This window comes from Corvus kubaryi, unplaced genomic scaffold, assembly GCF_017639235.1.
Source record: "Corvus kubaryi isolate FWS band 111438036 unplaced genomic scaffold, C.kubaryi_AGA036_p1.0 37392, whole genome shotgun sequence".
Lineage (NCBI taxonomy): Eukaryota > Metazoa > Chordata > Aves > Passeriformes > Corvidae > Corvus > Corvus kubaryi.
Window position 1 is genome coordinate 5,755,657 of NW_024581131.1, and position 18,051 is coordinate 5,773,707.

Here is an 18,051-nt window from a genome sequence, read left to right on the forward strand (position 1 = left end):
ACATGCACTGTCACAGCCCAACAGACTTTTTGATGAGGTCTAGACTTCTATTAAGCACTGCAGTCTTCAAGAGACTTAGCTGACCTTGTCAGGCACTAGTAATACTCACTTTTATCCCCAAAGAAGTTAACACGAAGAGGGAAGCCTCTGCCATTGCACTTAGATACTCTTACAACTTTGCAACAAATGTACTATCAAGCATGTGCTGTACTGGCTCAGTATTAGTTGAATATCAGTATTTAGTTGACTGTATGCTTAAAAAGGGCATGTGGAAGTACCTTATTTATAGGGATTTGAATGTTCTTAACTTATCCTAGTCAGTCAGCTTCTTACTTTCCTTTTAGATTTGCTAGCCCTCAAATTTGTATAATTTATTTTCTCTGACTTCCTAATACGAGCTGTTCTGAGGCAAACAGAAGATAACCAGCGTGGTTTGGTGCTCTACTGTGACCTAATTGAAGGCAGCTGTGAAATGGCTCCTGATCATTTGGTCTGAAACCAGGCTGTATGCAGACCTCAGCTGGATATAGAGTGTTTTGTCATAGCAATGTTATTCTGTGTGCTTATGGGACTGAAAAAGGGAAGGGGCACAATGAGACCCCTGCTAACAGTGCAGGGAACATGTAGGAAAAATTCTCCGCTTGCATTTGTCAGTAACATTTCCCTCACCGCCCGTTAAAATTTACAAGCTGCCAAGGAAAAGCAAAACATCCCAGCTAAGAGCCACAGCTCTGGAGCAACAGATGTCGAAAAGCATCAAGCATGTGTGAGTGGATTAGACCAACAGATCTTGAAGCAGCACCACTTACCCTTGGACTGCTGAGAGGACTGGTGGAGAGCCCAGACGATGCTCCGCTGATTGACCGAGACCTGAATAGACACAACAAGGAAAACATCCCTCAGAAAACTCGGACAAGTAATAACCCTGAACACCAGCCACCACAGGCACAGGCATGAAGTGAGAAGGAGGAGGGAGGCTGTCACTGGAAAAGGACATAACTCTTTCCTTTTCTTTCCTTTCACTATTGCCATGTTTTTCAGTTGTCTCCCCCCCACAAATCAAAGAGATGCTGTTGCTCTGGGAGAATACTATAATCTCTTTTGATTAAGGCAGTTGCTACTTTCTTTTTGGTTATCAAGCACGTGGAAGCTACTAGGTCTGCTCTGTGCAAGTTGAACAGCTGAATTCAAAAGGATGGTGAAGACATTCATACTTGTGCTGAGATTTCTGTTTTGCACAGTGCTGGTGGTTACAAAATGAGACTTTCTCTGTCACAAGCAACATGGAAAAGCATCGTGTGTACAAGACAGAAAGGCAGGGGGTTCTTCCAGATAATAATTAAAACCCCAAGTCTCCTTGACTCAAGCACACAATCATTTCCTTTGTGATGACTTCCCACTGAAATCAAAGATCGCATTGGCTTAGCCCTTTCCAGCTTCTCACTGATGGATTTCCCATCTTTGCTCTTCAGTGAGACTTCTTGCTGCTGCATTAAACTAGCCAGGTCTTCTCTAGGGATAATGAGTTCTGCTTTTGTTGATGACTTTACTAATATCAAAATAACAGCTCAGGTGCCCTCAGAAAGAGGCCAGTCAAGGGAGAGTGAACTGTCCTATCTGCTGACAAGGTCACCTATACTGTTAAAGGTCTCATGTTCTCCAGCAAAGGTCACCAATGAAAAACGTCAGCTGCAGACAATAAAATGTGCAAATGTGCTATGCTAAACATGGTGGAAGAGCAGACAGGCCAGACTGCACAAACATTTCAGCAGAAGTAGTTTCTAGGAGGAGGGCTGCCCCACAGAAAAAAACCCCACACCTTATGTGTGACTGTGTATCAGTGAGCCCCAGGGGCAGCTGCTTTCTATTCTTTTTAAACAGAAAGAAAGTTGTCTTAAAGACTGAAACATCTCACAGGAGAGGATTTGGCTAAGAACCTATTTGCTCAAGAACCACCATGCAGCAATATGTCAGTATAGCAAACCTACCAATGTTTCCTACCTATGATAACCTACCTATAATAAGAGCCATGAAAGTAATTACTTGCCTTCAGGTAACAAACATGAAAAGGTGAAATTCCTGTAGAAAAGAGAGTGCCTGGGTGTATGTGTTTTAATGTGTCTATCTGTGTGTACACACATATATATTAAAAATTGATATGGGTCAGATACTTGATGTCAGCTTATACGTAAGAATATAAAACAAATTTAGACCATAAACTGTGTCAGTTTACTCTCTTCTGCTGTTGTAGAATAAAACAGAAAGAATGGTTTCTAAAATGGGTCTCCCAGACATATTAATAAATAAATTTGAGAAGAAGAATTCCTTAAAAGTAAGCAAACTGCAAAAGAGGACTTATTTCCAAGGAAAAAGTAAGCTACAACTGAACACAATGGCAGGTTCTGTTTTCTCTACTTGTATCCTCTGCCCTGATGGTTTTCTTTGTCCAAACCAGAAGCCCACTCACAGCATGCTTTTTTGGCCAGATTAAATCTCAACTGGCACCATGAAAATCTGGGGCACTCATTCTATGCTTAGGTTTCTCTCTTGTACCCTGCTGCAATCTGCCCATCATAGTGCAGCAGTAAAAACTAGAGGCTCACTCTTGGCATTCTTTCACACTAGATTAAGCCTAAATTTGTACCATCAAGATCTGGGGCACTCATAAAGGTTTATGCAAAATAATTTTAAGGGAAGAACTGTCTGCTCCACTTTTGAAAGACTACTGTATGTGCCTTTCCTATAAGTGAAGTAGCTGACTGCACCACAGATGTGTCTTGCAGATGGGAAGGCCTTTCAGTTAAAATGTTCCCTGCATGAATCATCAAGAAAAGCTTCTTCCAAACCACGAATTACAAGAGGAATCTATAGATTATCTTGGACAAATGTGGAAGGCATTCAGGTGCCCAGAGATGCAGTTAAACACCATCTTAGAGTTAAAGGAGATGTTCCCATCAACTCTTAATTGTGGTGGGAAAGTCCTCTCTGACACTCACCTGAATTCCAGGATACTTCATTAAAAGTTCCACTTTGCTATTTCCTTTTTGCAATCAGGTGTTTCCAATAGTCCTGAATCTCCCTTCCCAACCCCACTGCCTCTTATTTTTTTACAAAAATGATCACACACATGGAGGGCAGAATATGGCAGTCCCCACCTCCCAACTCCCAGTTCTTTATTGGAAGCAATATTTGAAAAATAGTTGTTGTGTACTGTGCTTTCATCCAGCCTAGGAGCCTGAGGCAGGGGACATAAGAGACAGTTAGTATGAAATCCTCCTGGAAATGCATTCAGTATCCACATGATTGCTATTGAACAAGATTTATTTCTGCTGCTGATTCACATGCAAAACATGTAAGAAGTAAAGTAGGCCCTATAGCAAGCTTCAGTTTGTCCACACTGGAAATTGTATATAGGAGCAGTGGAAAGAGTTTAAAGAAGCCTGAGTTCAATTTAAGTGTCAGGGTGAAAAGAGAGCTGTATATTTTCAAAACTCTTCCTCCTTTACCAGAAAGTGGTGGTATGGGATATGACACCAAGACTGAGGAGATTTTCCTTGCATCTTCTTCAATTTAACAAAACTCCCATAATTTACCTTTACAGATGGGATATGATTCTCAAGCTGGCTATAAAATCTCAGTACCGTGACCTACCATGAGATTCCATACTCCAGTACAAAAATGCTAACAAGCAAAAATGACAGGTTTGTCCCTCTCATCAAGATCATCTCAGCTGAGCAATGCTATAACTCAGTTTGTAAAAAAAACAACCACATGCACTGCTCCTGTATCTCAGAGTCAGGTGGACAGAACTGGGACAGGGCCAAAAGAAAGGAATGAAAACATTGCATTATGCTGAAATGCTGTAATGAAAGAACAGGAATTTAAATTTTTAGCCCTCTCACCAGAAAATGAAAGTTTGAGGCCCTACAGGCAGCACATTAGCATGGCAGACTCTTATGTGTGGAAAGAGGAGAAAAATACGACATCATCTCCATGGCTATGAACTAAATTTATTTACTGGGAAGTATCTATTAGTGAGTAACCTCCTAAGAGTCTTTACAGGCATTAAATGTTACTGGAAGCATTAAATCTATAATTATTCCAATAACTTAATACTAAATGCAACAATCTAGGAAACTGTGAACACGGTGTGTGACTCATTTTGCTCTGTGTTCTGCACATTGTTTTGTATGCTTGTGCACTAAATGGAAATCATCAAAAGGTTGCTGAAAATACAAGCAGCAAAGTCAGTGCAGTTGCTCAGATAAAGAGCATTCCCTCAAACACAACTGCCAGATTTAGAGACCCAAGAAGAGACTGTTTAGTCCCTTACAAAGTGACAATCATTTCGACAAGCCAGGAGGGAGGAATTAAAAAACCCCAAAACATAAGGGAGGTAGACCCAAGGTTTAGGAGGGGGAAGATGCAGAGAGCACTCTAAACATAAGGTGGACACTGAGATCATTGGAGGCTACTCCTCCCATTCCACAGACTCACAATAATCTGGAGACAGCTGAGCTATGAAAGAGAGAGGCAAAGGACTGAAACGAAATGTGCGTGTGTGGGCTGTACTTTGTAGCTGTGATGATTTTATACCTTATTCAATCTAGTTGATAATTCAACGTACCACAGTTAATAGGTCCTTCATTTTAAAGCAATTTTTTACTCATTTTAGCCAGCTGCTGTCAAGAGGAAGCCATGACAGGCCCAATTCATGTCACACCAGTGTTCCCTTACTGGTGAAACTGAGGGGCTTGAAACCAGCTTCCAGCTGGTTTCAGAGAATGCAGAATTTCCTGAGAGGAGAAGGGCTAAAGCCTGACACTGCTGAGGTGCAGATGGAGAGAAACACGAGACAGGGGAGCGCAGCAGGCCTGGTAACCATACTACACATGTAGCACATGTACAGAGTGTCTCTCCACCGCCCTTCTCTCAGATCTGTTCCCAAGTGCTTTTTTAAACAGTGCCCCTGCTAGGACACACCAGTAGAACATAAAGGCTTCACAGCATGAATTTAACATTTAGATCAGAATTGGCATTTGTTTCTTCTTTGAATAACCATCTCCTAGAACTTTTTCATACAATCAAAGGCGAGTTTGGTAACTTGTTGCAGTCCCAGCAGAACTTGCTTTCATAGCGCAGTTTTACCAGGATGCTGAATACAGCCTCCTAGCTGGTCAAGCTGGAGCCATGCTTCCAAGAAGGGGAGCCTGCAGCATGCATGCAGCGTGCAGTGACTTGTGTCCCTGGGTGAAATGCCTTAGAAATTTTGAATTGTAGTAGTAGTTTTGAAAGTCATTCCAGAAAATATCCATCCAACCTCTTATTTGCTTCAAGCATAAATTGGGTGGAATTTGATACTCCTCTTTCCTTGCTCACTAAAAGCCAAAAAAATTTAAACTGAAACTTCAGGGTATGAGACCCCTGACAACGACCTGAATTAACATGCAATAGGTGAGCAGTCAGGCTGTGTTAAACTTCATCACTCTTACTTTTGGGTGTCTGAAAGGTACAAACTGTGCTTCCTCACTCCCTGATTCAGGGAATATATATAGAATACCTTGGGTGTGCCACTGTCTTACAGTCCCAACCGTGCAAATAACACTGTGACAGCTCTTACTGGGAGTACTTATGTTTGAGTCAGAAGGTCTGCCCATGGTAATAACCACTTGCAAGATGAAGCCTTACAGAGAGTGCAGAGGAAGGAGGGCAGGTGTTGGTAACACACCTTTTCTCCCTTTCAGCCTATACAGTGGGTGATGTTGAACAGCACCACCCTCCTTAATTGGCCAATTATACTAAAGTTCAATTTATGAATGGTTTAGAAAGAATTAATAGATATTAAAGCATGCTACAAACATGGGAAGTAAATGCTACTGGTGCTAATTAGCTTTCTCAATATGTGTGTGTCCCTCTCAAGAAGTTTTTACTGTAGACTGTAATGATCTATTACAATGATTTTATCAAATCATTTATTAATATAATATTCTCCTTCTCTTAAGTATTTATAAATGGAACTTTAATTTGAACCGTGATTGCATTCTTAGTTGTACCCATACTGCCTTTATTGAAAATAAAGAGCTTTGAAAATATATCTGTCTCTAGGGCCATCTGTTCACCTCTTAAGAAAACATTCTAAAAAGAGAGGGAATACCCAGCATTTTTTTAATAACACGGATGGGATTCAGTTTCATTAAAAAAAAAAAAAAAAAAAAGAAAAAGGAAAAGAAGGAAACCAGATAAATTAGGATCCAAATTAACTGGAAAATACCAAACAGATACGAAAGTGCTAAACAGAGAATGGGTTTCATTCTCAGAAGGTGTCCTGGTATCTGCACAGTGTAGGAGGATAGTTTTCTGTGCCCACAGACATTGAAATAGAGGGACAAATAAGAGAACAAAAAAAGAACCCAAAAGTAAATTATATGGAGTGTGACTCCAACATAAAAGCACACAAACAATCACAAAAGCACCAAAAATGCTTCTTCCCACATCTCTCTCTCTCTCTCCCTGCTGTAAAGCCTCAGTCACTGAAGTGTATCAGCCTGTATTGTATTTGGAAATTGGAAATGAAAAGTTTCTCTACAAAGTCACAACAGGTCCCACAACAGGAATAATCCAAAACTAGAGCTTACCCCAATGGATCAGCACTCGTCATCCTCGGAAAGGGAAAATGAAGAGAGAGGGAGAGAGACAAAGAAAGAGAGAGGGGTGTGGAGGCAGGTGGAGAGAAGAGTAGGAAAAGCAGAGTGAAATACTGTTCGGAGAACTGAACGGTCATAATCATTGCCACCGGTACCTAAGTCTTTCCAGAGACCAGGAACACTAGGGGGACAGTTTCATTTACCAGACAACAACTTTTGTCCCACTCACATATTGCAGACACATCCAACTCTGGCACTAGGGAATCTGGAGAGGCACATACTAAGGCTGCAAAAAAAAAAATTCCCAGCCAAATCCCAATTAAAGCAGTCAGCAGAGCAATGGGGTTCATACTTCATGCTGCACTTCTTTTCTGCCTCTTACATAAGGCACAGTTATATCACACTGTTATCAAGGAAATAGTTCTTTTTGTCCCCAGTTTGTTCAGTGCAGTGTCCCTCTGTCCCCCAAGCTGGCCTGGTAAGAAGTACTTTTTTTTTGCCACGAATGAACTGTGAAACGTATTGGTTATTAAAGCATGCATTTCTGAGCCAGCTTGGGAGCCCAGGGTACAAGATTGTAGCTCAAGCTGTGAATCTGCTTTGATACTACCTTATTAGTCATGATGGTCTTATAGTCAGGAATTCAGATCAGCTAGAACGTACCAGCTCAGCAACCCAGCACTTATCTCTGTGGATGCCATCTTGTGCTCCAGGATCTCATTTTTCATTTAAAATAAATTCAGTCTCTAGGTCTTGTAGGTTGCAAAGGAAATCTTTCAAATGTGAATGGAGAATAAATCAATGCTGTGCTGAACAGAGTCTGAAAAAGCAGGTCTAAAAGCAGACTGAATCTCTGGCACGTTGACTTTGAAGGCTAGTGACAATTGAAAACTTCAGTATTCTTAATTTTTATGTACTAACCAAAGCATTCAAAATGGAAAAAGAATAGTCAGGTTATTAAGTTTTCAAAGGTGCAGGTAAGCAAACTCAGGAAAGTGTCACCACTTTTTCACATTAACAAAGATTAGATTAGACATAAAAAAACAGTTTGGTGTTATTAAGCCAAATTATTTTCAAGTTGGATGCAACGCTTTTTTTTCTCTCTGTCATTTTCTCTCTCTCATTCCCTCCATTTTCAACACGAGGCTCCCAAGCTGCCAGAGCTACCTCTGGCTGGGCGAGAAAAATCCATTCTCCACAAGACAGAAATGCCAAATTTAATATATGCCCAGTAGATTTCACAGTTTACTGCTCAGTGCAACTAGCCATGCCTCCAGTTACATCAACATTGCAAGCGCTGGGCTGGGCCACCAAGGCAGTTTTGAGAACAGTTAAAATGAAAACGTAGTCAGAATAGGATGAAAAAGCTGTAGTGCTACGCATTGATAGAGAAGTGGAAAGAAGCATTACAGTAAGTTCTTTTTCATGTGTTTGAGTGACACTCCATTTATATTTCAGCCTGGAGTGCAAATTTGGGTAAGATCTAATTCATATATATACAAATACATGTATATATTTAGGAACAAATGCTGTCCTCAATTGTACCTGTACCAGTCTATCTACAGTGATGTAACTGAGAAGAGCAAATTGACACCCATTGTATATACTGGAACCTGTGTGTATATTTATACAGAAAATACACCCATATTCACACATGCAGAATAGTAAAATGTAAATAGAATGGGTGCAAGATGGTTCAATAATGTTTCTTTCAAGTCATTTTCCCAACAGGGAAGGCACTGAAGAGGTTAACAAAGAGAATGGAGAGCAAATTGACAACAGGGTAAAGAAAAGGGGAAATGAGGTTTAAAAAAAAATTAACAATCCCAGGACACAATAGACCCAGAAGCGCAGACATGTGCATTCCCTGTAATACTGAAGCAAGTGAACTACGGAGCTGCAGCAACCCAGATACAGAAGAAGAGAAGCACTGAAAGAGGGGGTGAAAGAAAGTCGGAAAGAAAAAGAAAAAGAAAAAGAAAAGGAAAAGAAAAAGAAAAAGAGAAAGGGACAGTGGCCTCAGCTACTAAGACAACCATGTGCATCTAGAGGGAAGGGACCCTTAAAGATGCAGTATTCCTTTAAAAAAGGTATCATAAAATTGGACAATTAAACACTGGCCAAAAATTTAATGGCCACCCTGATTATGTGACCCCATTTTGCTGGGGTTTTCTTTGCTGCCTATCCCTTCCTTTCATGTGGTTGTACACAGATCTAGAATCCAGGTTCTCTCACATTCCCACCACTGAGGTCTTTCATTCGAGCTCTTAGAAGTGGGAGGGAGGTAAGATCACAGTGAATGTGATCCTCAAAAATTCAGCCTGGTCCTTGATGAGCAGGACCATGGGTGATCTTCATGCAGTGCTCTAACCTTCTCCTCCTATTGTCTGAAAAATACCACCTTTGAGAGGAAACACAAAATGCCTATGTGGATTTAAGAAATTCCCACGGAAGATACTGAAGTGTCATTTCTTCTGCTCCTAACACAGCTGTAGCAGCTGCCAGAGAAGGACAGAGGGACAAGGAATGGTGCTTGGAACATCCACTGAAAGACTCCTCTCCTGTCACAGATAAAATTTCTGCATCTCTCTTACTGGACCTGATTTCTAATTACTGAGAAAAGCTCACCTTTGGAGTTACTTCAGGCTAACTTTTAATGCAAGAAGTGCCACATGTTCAAGAGCAGAACTTACATATAGGGAATATCAGAGAAAGGAACAGGAATTTCCATGTCTATGCTAACAGTCCAGGAAAGCGCAGCCACTAAAGGCTGTATAACCACAACTTCTTCATGGCTGTGGAACTACAAGGATGCTAACAGTTCAGGTCCAATCCAATGCTTGTTGGTATTTTGGCATCTTAAAAAGGGTGCTTTACACACCACATGAGGCACAATCTCTCCTGCAGATGCACGATGTTCCTCACTGTGGCAGGTTCAGGACTTGAAATACTGACCACAAAAGACTGTCTCAGACCGCAAAAGGCCCAAACAGTCCCTCACACATCCTGAAAATCTCCTGAGACTTAAAGGCCACATTTATCTTCATATAAAAGATTTCTATGAAAAGGGGAAATGGAAATAATAACAGTTTGTGAAGTCCACTGGTTCCTTTAAGGAAGCCACTGCTTCTCCCTTTTTGAATCATATGCCACACCCGTAACCTTCACGTAAGCTAAGTGTTTGTCCAAAATATGTAAGGATTACATTTTGATGAAGAGTTATCCTTTGGGATGCCAGTTTTCAACACAGAGAAAAATTCTCTTCCTCTGAGACCAAAATTTTAGAAACAACGTGTACACTAAAAGCCTTCCCAAAAGTCTAAACTTTTTTTTTATGTTCATGGACCCACATAAGTCCACTTAAACTCCGTAAATGTGCTGGCCTGCCTGTCTTCCATTGTGCCTCTGTTGACAGTTGGGAGTTAACCTTTTTGTTGTTCCTCAGCATCTGTCACTTGAACTGCTAGATTAGAATAATCCTCCAAAAATCCTGTTTTCAATCACATTTTCCTCTTGTGTCCTCTGGGTAGTCTTAAAGAGTTTGTCTCTTACCAGAGGTCCTTAATATTTTGTCTATCAGACTGAATTTCCAAAGTTTCCTACCACTGTTGTCACTGACTCAATTGTGTTGCTGTTTCCAATACTGGGAGTGGAACATTCTGGGCTTTCCTAGTGTTTTATATTCCAATCCTTCCCAAAGAAGTCTTACCAAATACATCTTCTACCCTGGACAGAACTTCTACTCATGGCAGAACTGAACCAGAAATAACAGTAGGACGAAAATTTAGTGGGGAAATCATTGGTACAGTCCCAGGCTGCATTGGGGATAGCCTCAAATGAATGGTACTGTACAAAAACATACATAGTGTGGAGCTGTAAACACCCCACCCTCTTTGCTTCTCTCTAAAGAGAAAAGAGAGAACAGCTCTGTCCCCACACAGAGAAGGTAAGTACTGCATCTTTAAGGTCTCAGCAGTGAGGTAGAGGAGAGGAACATATTGTCAGTGTTTATACCTTTCTTCTTTGTTGAATTTGGGATTGGCTTCAGAGATATCCAGGCTTTTACTGAACATTGTTTTACTATGGCAGAACAAAGCGAGAAAACACAGTTACTAGTGTGGACATTTTTATAAAAGAGAGTCACCTGTAGCAAAGCTGGACACCCAGCCCCCCAACCCATCCTCCCCTTTTTAAGCAATGCTCTGAAAAAACCTTTCTTTTATTTTACAGTCATGGCTCACGCCTACACAGTGCTCAGGTTCATCATCTTCCCCTGACTTCTGAGGTCTAAAATGAGTTCCCCCATGCATACTTGTAAACTCTGCTCTCCTTTATCCAATTTAAAACCCAGGTACCATCTACTTTGTCACACTGTCCAGGGAAAACAGAACATGCCTGAAGGCATTAATTGCAAAGCATTCGTTACTCACAACTTTTCCAGCAGACCTCAACACTAAGCACACTCTTGGAAAAGGTTAAAATCAGACCATAGAGCCTCTTAGAGGAACAGTAACCCATTTTGTATTCTAATTTGTAGGGTCCATTACCACTTAACTCCCAACTCTCTTCCCTATACTCAGTGTATAGAGAAATGCCCTTCTTTTTCATCTTGGGTCTGAATCCCTGCAGCTTAGAAGTGAAATTCCCTGTACTTTGCTAAAAGGGCAGCTCTCTGTAATATATTTCACTGGTAATATGCTTCACTGTTTCACAGAACACTGCTTCCTAATGGTAGCTGATCTCTCATGCAAGCTCTCCACTTCAAAAACTAGAAGAAAATGAATAGTTAATGAAGCCCATTTTAGAATGGTTTTTGGACTCTCACAGCAAAGCTGCTGAAAATTTCTGGCATATCCCCTCCGGATTCTAGCTCCCATGGAATTCTTCCTAGTCTGTGTGATTTTAGCACAAGGGACAAATTAGCTGATGTTAAACTAAGCTCAGAACCTACTTCTTTTCTTTTGACATTTCAATGAAATACCAGATAGTCTGAGAGGTGGGGATACCAGCACAGCAGAAATAATTAAGATGTAATTATGAACCTGTTTAGTTGACAACTAGCAGGGAAGCCCAAGAATTAACTAAACTTAGTCACTAGTTTTAGAGGGGCTAGAGTTTGTGCATACCAACTTTGCCATTTACAAAGATCAGTTGGAGAATACTTGGAGAGGTTGGCACAAGAATTTCAAGGAGCCTGTAAGCTCCACAAGCAGCTTTTGTGCTGAGTTCCCCTTGCCCATTATTCAAAACCAAGTCACTGAAGGACTGTGTTTTTCACTTAATACTTTCTCAGCCTGTAGGGCTGGAGGCTGCCAAGTTTTAAATTTCAGTGGAAAGATATGCCCTAAACAAGCCAAGACCAGACACTTGTAGGGCCCCCACATGGTTACCAAAAGCACAGCTCATGATACAGACACATAAACCAGAGGTTGTAACATAAATCCTCTTTATGCAAGCAAACATCTGTTTACTACTGGGAAAGAGGACAGTAGGAATAAATCACAATACACTTGGGAGTGTTTTGTCCACTGGTTAGAAGTGTATCTTTGCCAGGTCAAGAAAGAAGCAATGGCGCCATGTCTCCAGATGTTTACACAAGTCACCTGTGTCTGAACAGGAGACCTGATTCCATGGTCCATCTTCCTAGTATTGTAGGATAAAAGCACTCAATAGTTGTCTCTTGAGACCAAAAAAAAAAAAAAGTAATTCTTAAAAAAGCATTTGCCTTGGGGATCTAAACCCTACTGCTGTAAAATCCGCTGTCAGTGGGTCATTTCATGGAATATAATATGCAACTAGCCATTAAAAATCCCCATTCTTGGTGGAAGGCACTTGTCACTTTGTTACTGATTGTTCTGACAGATGGTACCCCATCAGCAATGCATCGTCCCCAGACACTCCCCATGCAGTGGGGTTCGTTAATGAAGCCAGTTCATGTTATAAATGACTCTGCTGCCAGCAACACAAAATGTACCGTTGTCATCTCTGGATGCGGATGGGATGAATTATGGAAGCTCACACGTGGAGTAAAATAACATTGTCCCTTTAACCCCTTCGAAAACAAGCACTACCATGCCCATCATCATCAATCATGGTGTTATTACATCCCTTTCTCCACCCTTAACCACACTTTTATGTCCATTCCTGACTTGTGGTATGCATTGCCCCATATCTCTTTTGTGCCTGCAGGTTTTGCTTCCTCCTTAAGCCAAAGCCCTTCTTTACTGATCTGCAGCCTGGATGTATGTCTGCTCTGAACTCATCCTAGCCCTTTCGACTTCAACTGTTCCCTCATGTGCAGAATCGAGTGAAACATTTAAAAGCAAAAGAAAGACTTTGGATAGCAAGGCACAGCTTTGCCTCTTCAGGCTTCTGAATCCAAAGTCAAAGTTCAGAGCCGGAAGAAAAGGTTTCAGCTCTCAGAAAATGCTATGATCAATTTAATGCCTCCTGTTTGTTCCATCCAGTTGGACACTCCCTGTAAAGGAGCCTTTGGGGCGGGGGAAAGTGATTTGCCTCCACCTGGCTCTGGGAGCCTCATGTCCCCTGCATCTCCCAGGCAGCAGAGTAAGAACTGCAGGCAGAACAAGGAGTCAAGTGTTGTGCTCATCTTTCCTCCTTTGAGGCCTGTGAGGAGCACTGAGCACACCCTGTCCTGAACACTTCCTTCATCCACACCTCACACCAAAGGAAATCACATATTCGAGACAGGTTTCCAACCTACACTGTGATAAGAAGTGTTTATGGCAGTCTCAAGGCCACATATCCAGTCTGAAGTAAGTCCTAGCAGATTCTGGAAATCACCACTCTTTCTTCACTGCAGATAGAACTGTAACAATTGCCAGGACAAGTTTCCAGCAATTCTAGGGCCTCTGGAATATCTATGAAATTATTTCATGTTCTTCACCCAGTTCTCAGTCAGCAAAGGCAGCTTCTGGGCACAGCAGGCTTATTATAACAGATCTTAAGAGCTGAACAAATAAAAATTCATGCCAAAGCTGAAACAGAAGTTACAGCATCATCATCATCATCATTCATATATGGGAAGTGTTCTTTTATACTGATTGATTAATGCAAGTGTGAAACCAAATGTATGTGCTTCCTTTAGGCTAGTCATAGGGACTGAGGAAGCAACTTCGTGGTTCACATAAGTGAATTTCCACAGTTCACTTACTCTCCCAGAACTTGCCTTGAGGAGACACCATTTTCCTCTGCTGTTTCTCCACAAGACTGACACTTTCTTTGATGGAAAAGAGGCAAATTATACATATTCCATCACTTTACAAGCATGTGGTGATTTATGTGGGTCAGATGCATGCTGGCTCTGACAGCACATTTTGAAGGCATCTACAGATGCCTGGACAGTCCTTTTCAGATTCAAGTTGTTTTGATGACATGGAGCATGGTGTTCATTTAACTTCAGGTGCCCAAAAGCTAGGAACCTAATCCAAGATAGTCACCTAGATTCCTGTTGTAGGCTCTGGAGACAGAGAAGAACAAGCAGAGGGTGATTTATCCTGTTGACAGGACGCATGTATCTGAGACCTCCCAAAGCCCTCCAGTGTCCCCATTGCCCAGTTAGCCTGTATCACAAGCTTAGACTGCATGCCCATGTCCTCAACAAGTAAAAAGAGGTGAGATGACTCTTGCCTAGAGGACATGGTAACTTCCTGAGGAATAGCTGCAAGCGAACAGAACCCTTAAGCCTCTGGCAGGACTTCTGGTCCTGTGTGCACAAGCATTGCTGGCTGCCAGATCATGTTGCAAACGTGATTGGAAGCTGTAATGAGTGCTGGTATGAACAGAAAAGCTCCGCAGCTCCTTTGTATGTGTAACACAAAAGGGGGGAGCAGACCCAGGCAGGCAGGGCTCGTGAAGGCAGGGTGAAGCAGAGACCCACCTCTGTCCATGTTGTGCCATTTCAATAGCTCTGCGAGCAGGAACTGGGGATCCGCCATCCGTCACACTGAGAACCTCCATCGACTTCCTCTCTGGCCGCCGCTTCCCATGCCTGTTCAGCATTGGGGAGTCCACACGCTTCCTGGGGGGATCTGTACGGAAAGAAAATGCTGTCAGCTGAATTTAGTCATGACTCACCTCACACAGGTTAGTTAAATCCTCTCTCAGCAATTTCACTCTCACACCTCCCCTACAAAGACATATCTCTTCATGATGGAGGTGAACATTTGCAGTCTCTCCCTTCCTCCAAATTTGCAAGCATTAAAACATGCAATCCACCTACAGAGAGAGAAGGAGCCCTGCCACTGCCCTGAAGATATTATGGGCACTGTAAAATAAAGGTACAACTATACCACAGCTTGCAGAAATTAGCTTACAAAGCCGATAACAGTAACAGCAAGATGATACAAGATGACAGCATGGGCTATAGCACAAGCTGTTAGGCAGAGCATAAGCCATCTAGGGATCCTGTCTATGTACTCAGGTTGCTAGAGCTTGCCTTCCATGTCCCTGCCAGCCAGATTAAATGTGACATAGGGACATGAGTACACTCTAAACTCAGAATTGCATTCTGCTCTGAAAACGTACCCTTTTTTTGAATCTTTAAGATTAGATTTCAGGTTTTTCCTGCTGATTTATATTTTTCCTCCTTCAGCATTACAAATTAAACATGCTTGTCTACCTGAAATGAATCCTCAGTGAGAGCCACACCATACAGCTTTTACTACTATAGTAAATGAGATGCTTTACACTTTTTATTGTGTAACAATTCTATGAGGTATTAAAGTGCTACTTTAGCTTTGCAGAGTGAAAACAGAGGTATAAGAATGGGAGATTTAAAGGCAATTCATTCCTAAAGATGTTGACATTTACTGAGATTCTGAGGAGCACTTTAATTGTTCTGAAAAGAGTCTTCAGATACAAAAATGCATTGCAGAAGGTGACTTGCCAAATCATACACACCTCCCTGGTGAAGCAGGGAACCAAATACAGACCTGCTGAGATGTTTCATTGCTAGCACCTCTCATGGCATCAAAACAGTATAAAGGAGAAAGGCAGAAAAAAAACACAGAAGGATTTTCTTTCCTTTGGTTGGGCTATTTCATTTCCCTGCCTCTATTTATAGACACATTTTTAATTTTAGTCGAGAGTGACCACTTGTAAAAGAAGGCATCCTTCACCCCTGCTGTTAGAAAGAAGCTCACAGTGCCCAGTCCTTAAGGCTTCTTCTTCTGCCAGGACTCCTGTGCAAAACCAGAAATACCACACTTGACAATTCTACCTCTACTGCCTGGTCTTTATTATCCTGCCCTCCTCACACCCACCATGTAATCGTTTCTTCTCTCTCTTTAACATCATGTATTTTAGAACAAGATCTCTTTAAGGCAGAGCTTATCCTTGAAACAATGAGCATAAGCAAAGATGGTTCAATGCAAATGGATTAGTGGTAACAACTGACCCCATTACAGTATAACCCAAGTATCCTTTGTGTTGGCAGTAATAATGTTCCTCTTAAAAATTAATTAGAAAAAAAGTGTAGTTGTATCTCGATCCATTTGAAACTCTGTCCAGTAATAAAAAGATAGTAGAAAATGGTATAGGCAATGACATCCAGGTAAGAAAGATAAAAAGTGCATAAAGGGAGATAAACCAAATGAAGCATTTATACTGCGTGACTTCAGCTGCATATGTGTTAAGTGGTCAAAAGTAAACTGGCACAAGGTTTAGGTATTTCAAACTCCTGCTTCTTCAAGCAAGTTCAAAATACGAGAAAGAATTCATGCTACAGAACAACTGCTGGTTCAGAAGTGTATCTACAGCACAGTAACACACATAACAACGATGTTCAGAGTGTACATATAACACAAAATGGATACGAGTTTTGTAGCAAGATAGACAAAAAAGGAAGGTAAAATAGTGCAGTTTAAAAGAAAGGAAGAAGGAATATGAAAAAAGCATCAAATGTCAAAAGAATGGTGATGACTAAGCTGAAACAATAGAAGCTAAACAAGAAAGATGGAAAAAGACAAGAAAAATATTTTATGAACAGGTATTTTAAAAGTCAATTTGATCCACGCCTGCTCAAAACAGAAATGGAAATTCAGCCAAGTGACATTTACAAAAGTGACAGACCACTTCTTTTAAAGTCAGACTTTAAAAGACAGCAAGCAAGAAATGTGAAGAGGAATTAGCTAAAAACTTGACTGACAGTGTTTTGTACAGCCATCTGAAAGAGAAAACCTGAGAGAAGGACATTAGCCAGAGGGGCCATGAGGGAATCAACAGAACAATTGAGGAGGAGAAGGATATCTCTAACAAGCTAAATGATTCTTTTATATCAGTCCTTGCTGCTTAAGATGCTGGAAGATATTGATTTCTAATCTATATTTTAAGCTATCAAAGACAGAGAATAAACAAAAAGAGCAGTGCTGAAACACACCTATAAATTCAGGAACAGCAATTCACAAAAGCTGGATGGAAAACACATCCAAAGCTTGCATTAATGTGATTGAGCTTCTAATAAAGGTATTTGATGCCTATTTAAAATTGGCTACAATCCTACACTATACCTGGCCGAGAGTAGCAAGTATTGTACATACTTTTTACAAGGGTCTGATTAAGAAATGACAGGGCATCATCACTGTCAAGTCTAAAGATACCAAAGAAATAGTTAAATACACACCTATCCTGTCAAAAAGACTAAAGTGGAGCCATACAAAAGCTGTAGAAGATTTTGCAGAAGCTCAGGAACTAAAAGTAGGAAAACCTCTAGTATTTGCCCTTCTCTTCTTTGACTTTCTGGACATGGTGAAAAAAAATCAAGTCGTAGTCCAGTGACAGTGACAGCATTAAGGATTTATTTTCCTTTTATTTCACATCAGAAAAGCAAAGCCGTTCCTAAGGATTTTTACATAACAAGATAGAATCATACAGGTAATGATCCAATTATAAATCCACCTTCTCATGGAAGGTGGGAAATAAAGTTTGGATGAGGCACCTATATCCTGTATCTCTGTTCTGGCCCAAATTCTTGTTCTCTGGTTCATTAAGAAACTTCACCCCACAAAATCCTTTTTCTCAAGGAGACATTAGTTGACATTCATTCCTTTCACTGAGAAGTTTCTCATTCCTATGTTTTCAAGTAAAGAAAATGGAGCTGCACGTGAAAAATGTTGGAAGTGGCCCCTCCTTGGCCCTTTGAAGAAACTTCATACAGCTGAAACAGATAAAAGGGACACCAGAAGAAAGGGCAAGCTGTAGCTGGCCATGTTTTTACCTGCATCCATCCTTTCTGCCAACAAAGAGGAAAAAACCAAAATACTCTCAGATGCTTTTTTATATCTGGCAAGAGCTCAGACAACGCACAACTCTCACGAACATGGTTTCTTCAAGCTGCTATTATTAAACTGTTACTTTTTCTCTGCTTTTCTTTGTGCAAGGCCATTGC

General features: G+C 41.0%; 1 protein-coding gene across 15 annotated transcripts in view; it reads right to left on the reverse strand.

Moving 5' to 3' along the window:
• BRSK2 (BR serine/threonine kinase 2) overlaps nucleotides 1-18,051 on the reverse strand; it is a 310,976-nt gene that overhangs the window by 35,984 nt on the left and 256,941 nt on the right. For 8 of the 15 annotated variants that reach the window (XM_042038343.1, XM_042038341.1, XM_042038340.1 and 5 more), the window contains exons 12-15: nucleotides 14,545-14,695; nucleotides 10,659-10,724; nucleotides 6,636-6,659; nucleotides 810-870 (exon numbers count right to left, since the gene is read on the reverse strand). In XM_042038343.1, coding sequence (XP_041894277.1) covers nucleotides 810-870; nucleotides 6,636-6,659; nucleotides 10,659-10,724; nucleotides 14,545-14,695 — 302 coding nt within the window. The remainder of the gene's footprint in view (nucleotides 1-809; nucleotides 871-6,635; nucleotides 6,660-10,658; nucleotides 10,725-14,544; nucleotides 14,696-18,051) is intronic. The other 7 variants (XM_042038346.1, XM_042038342.1, XM_042038352.1 and 4 more) reach the window with 2 other exon arrangements.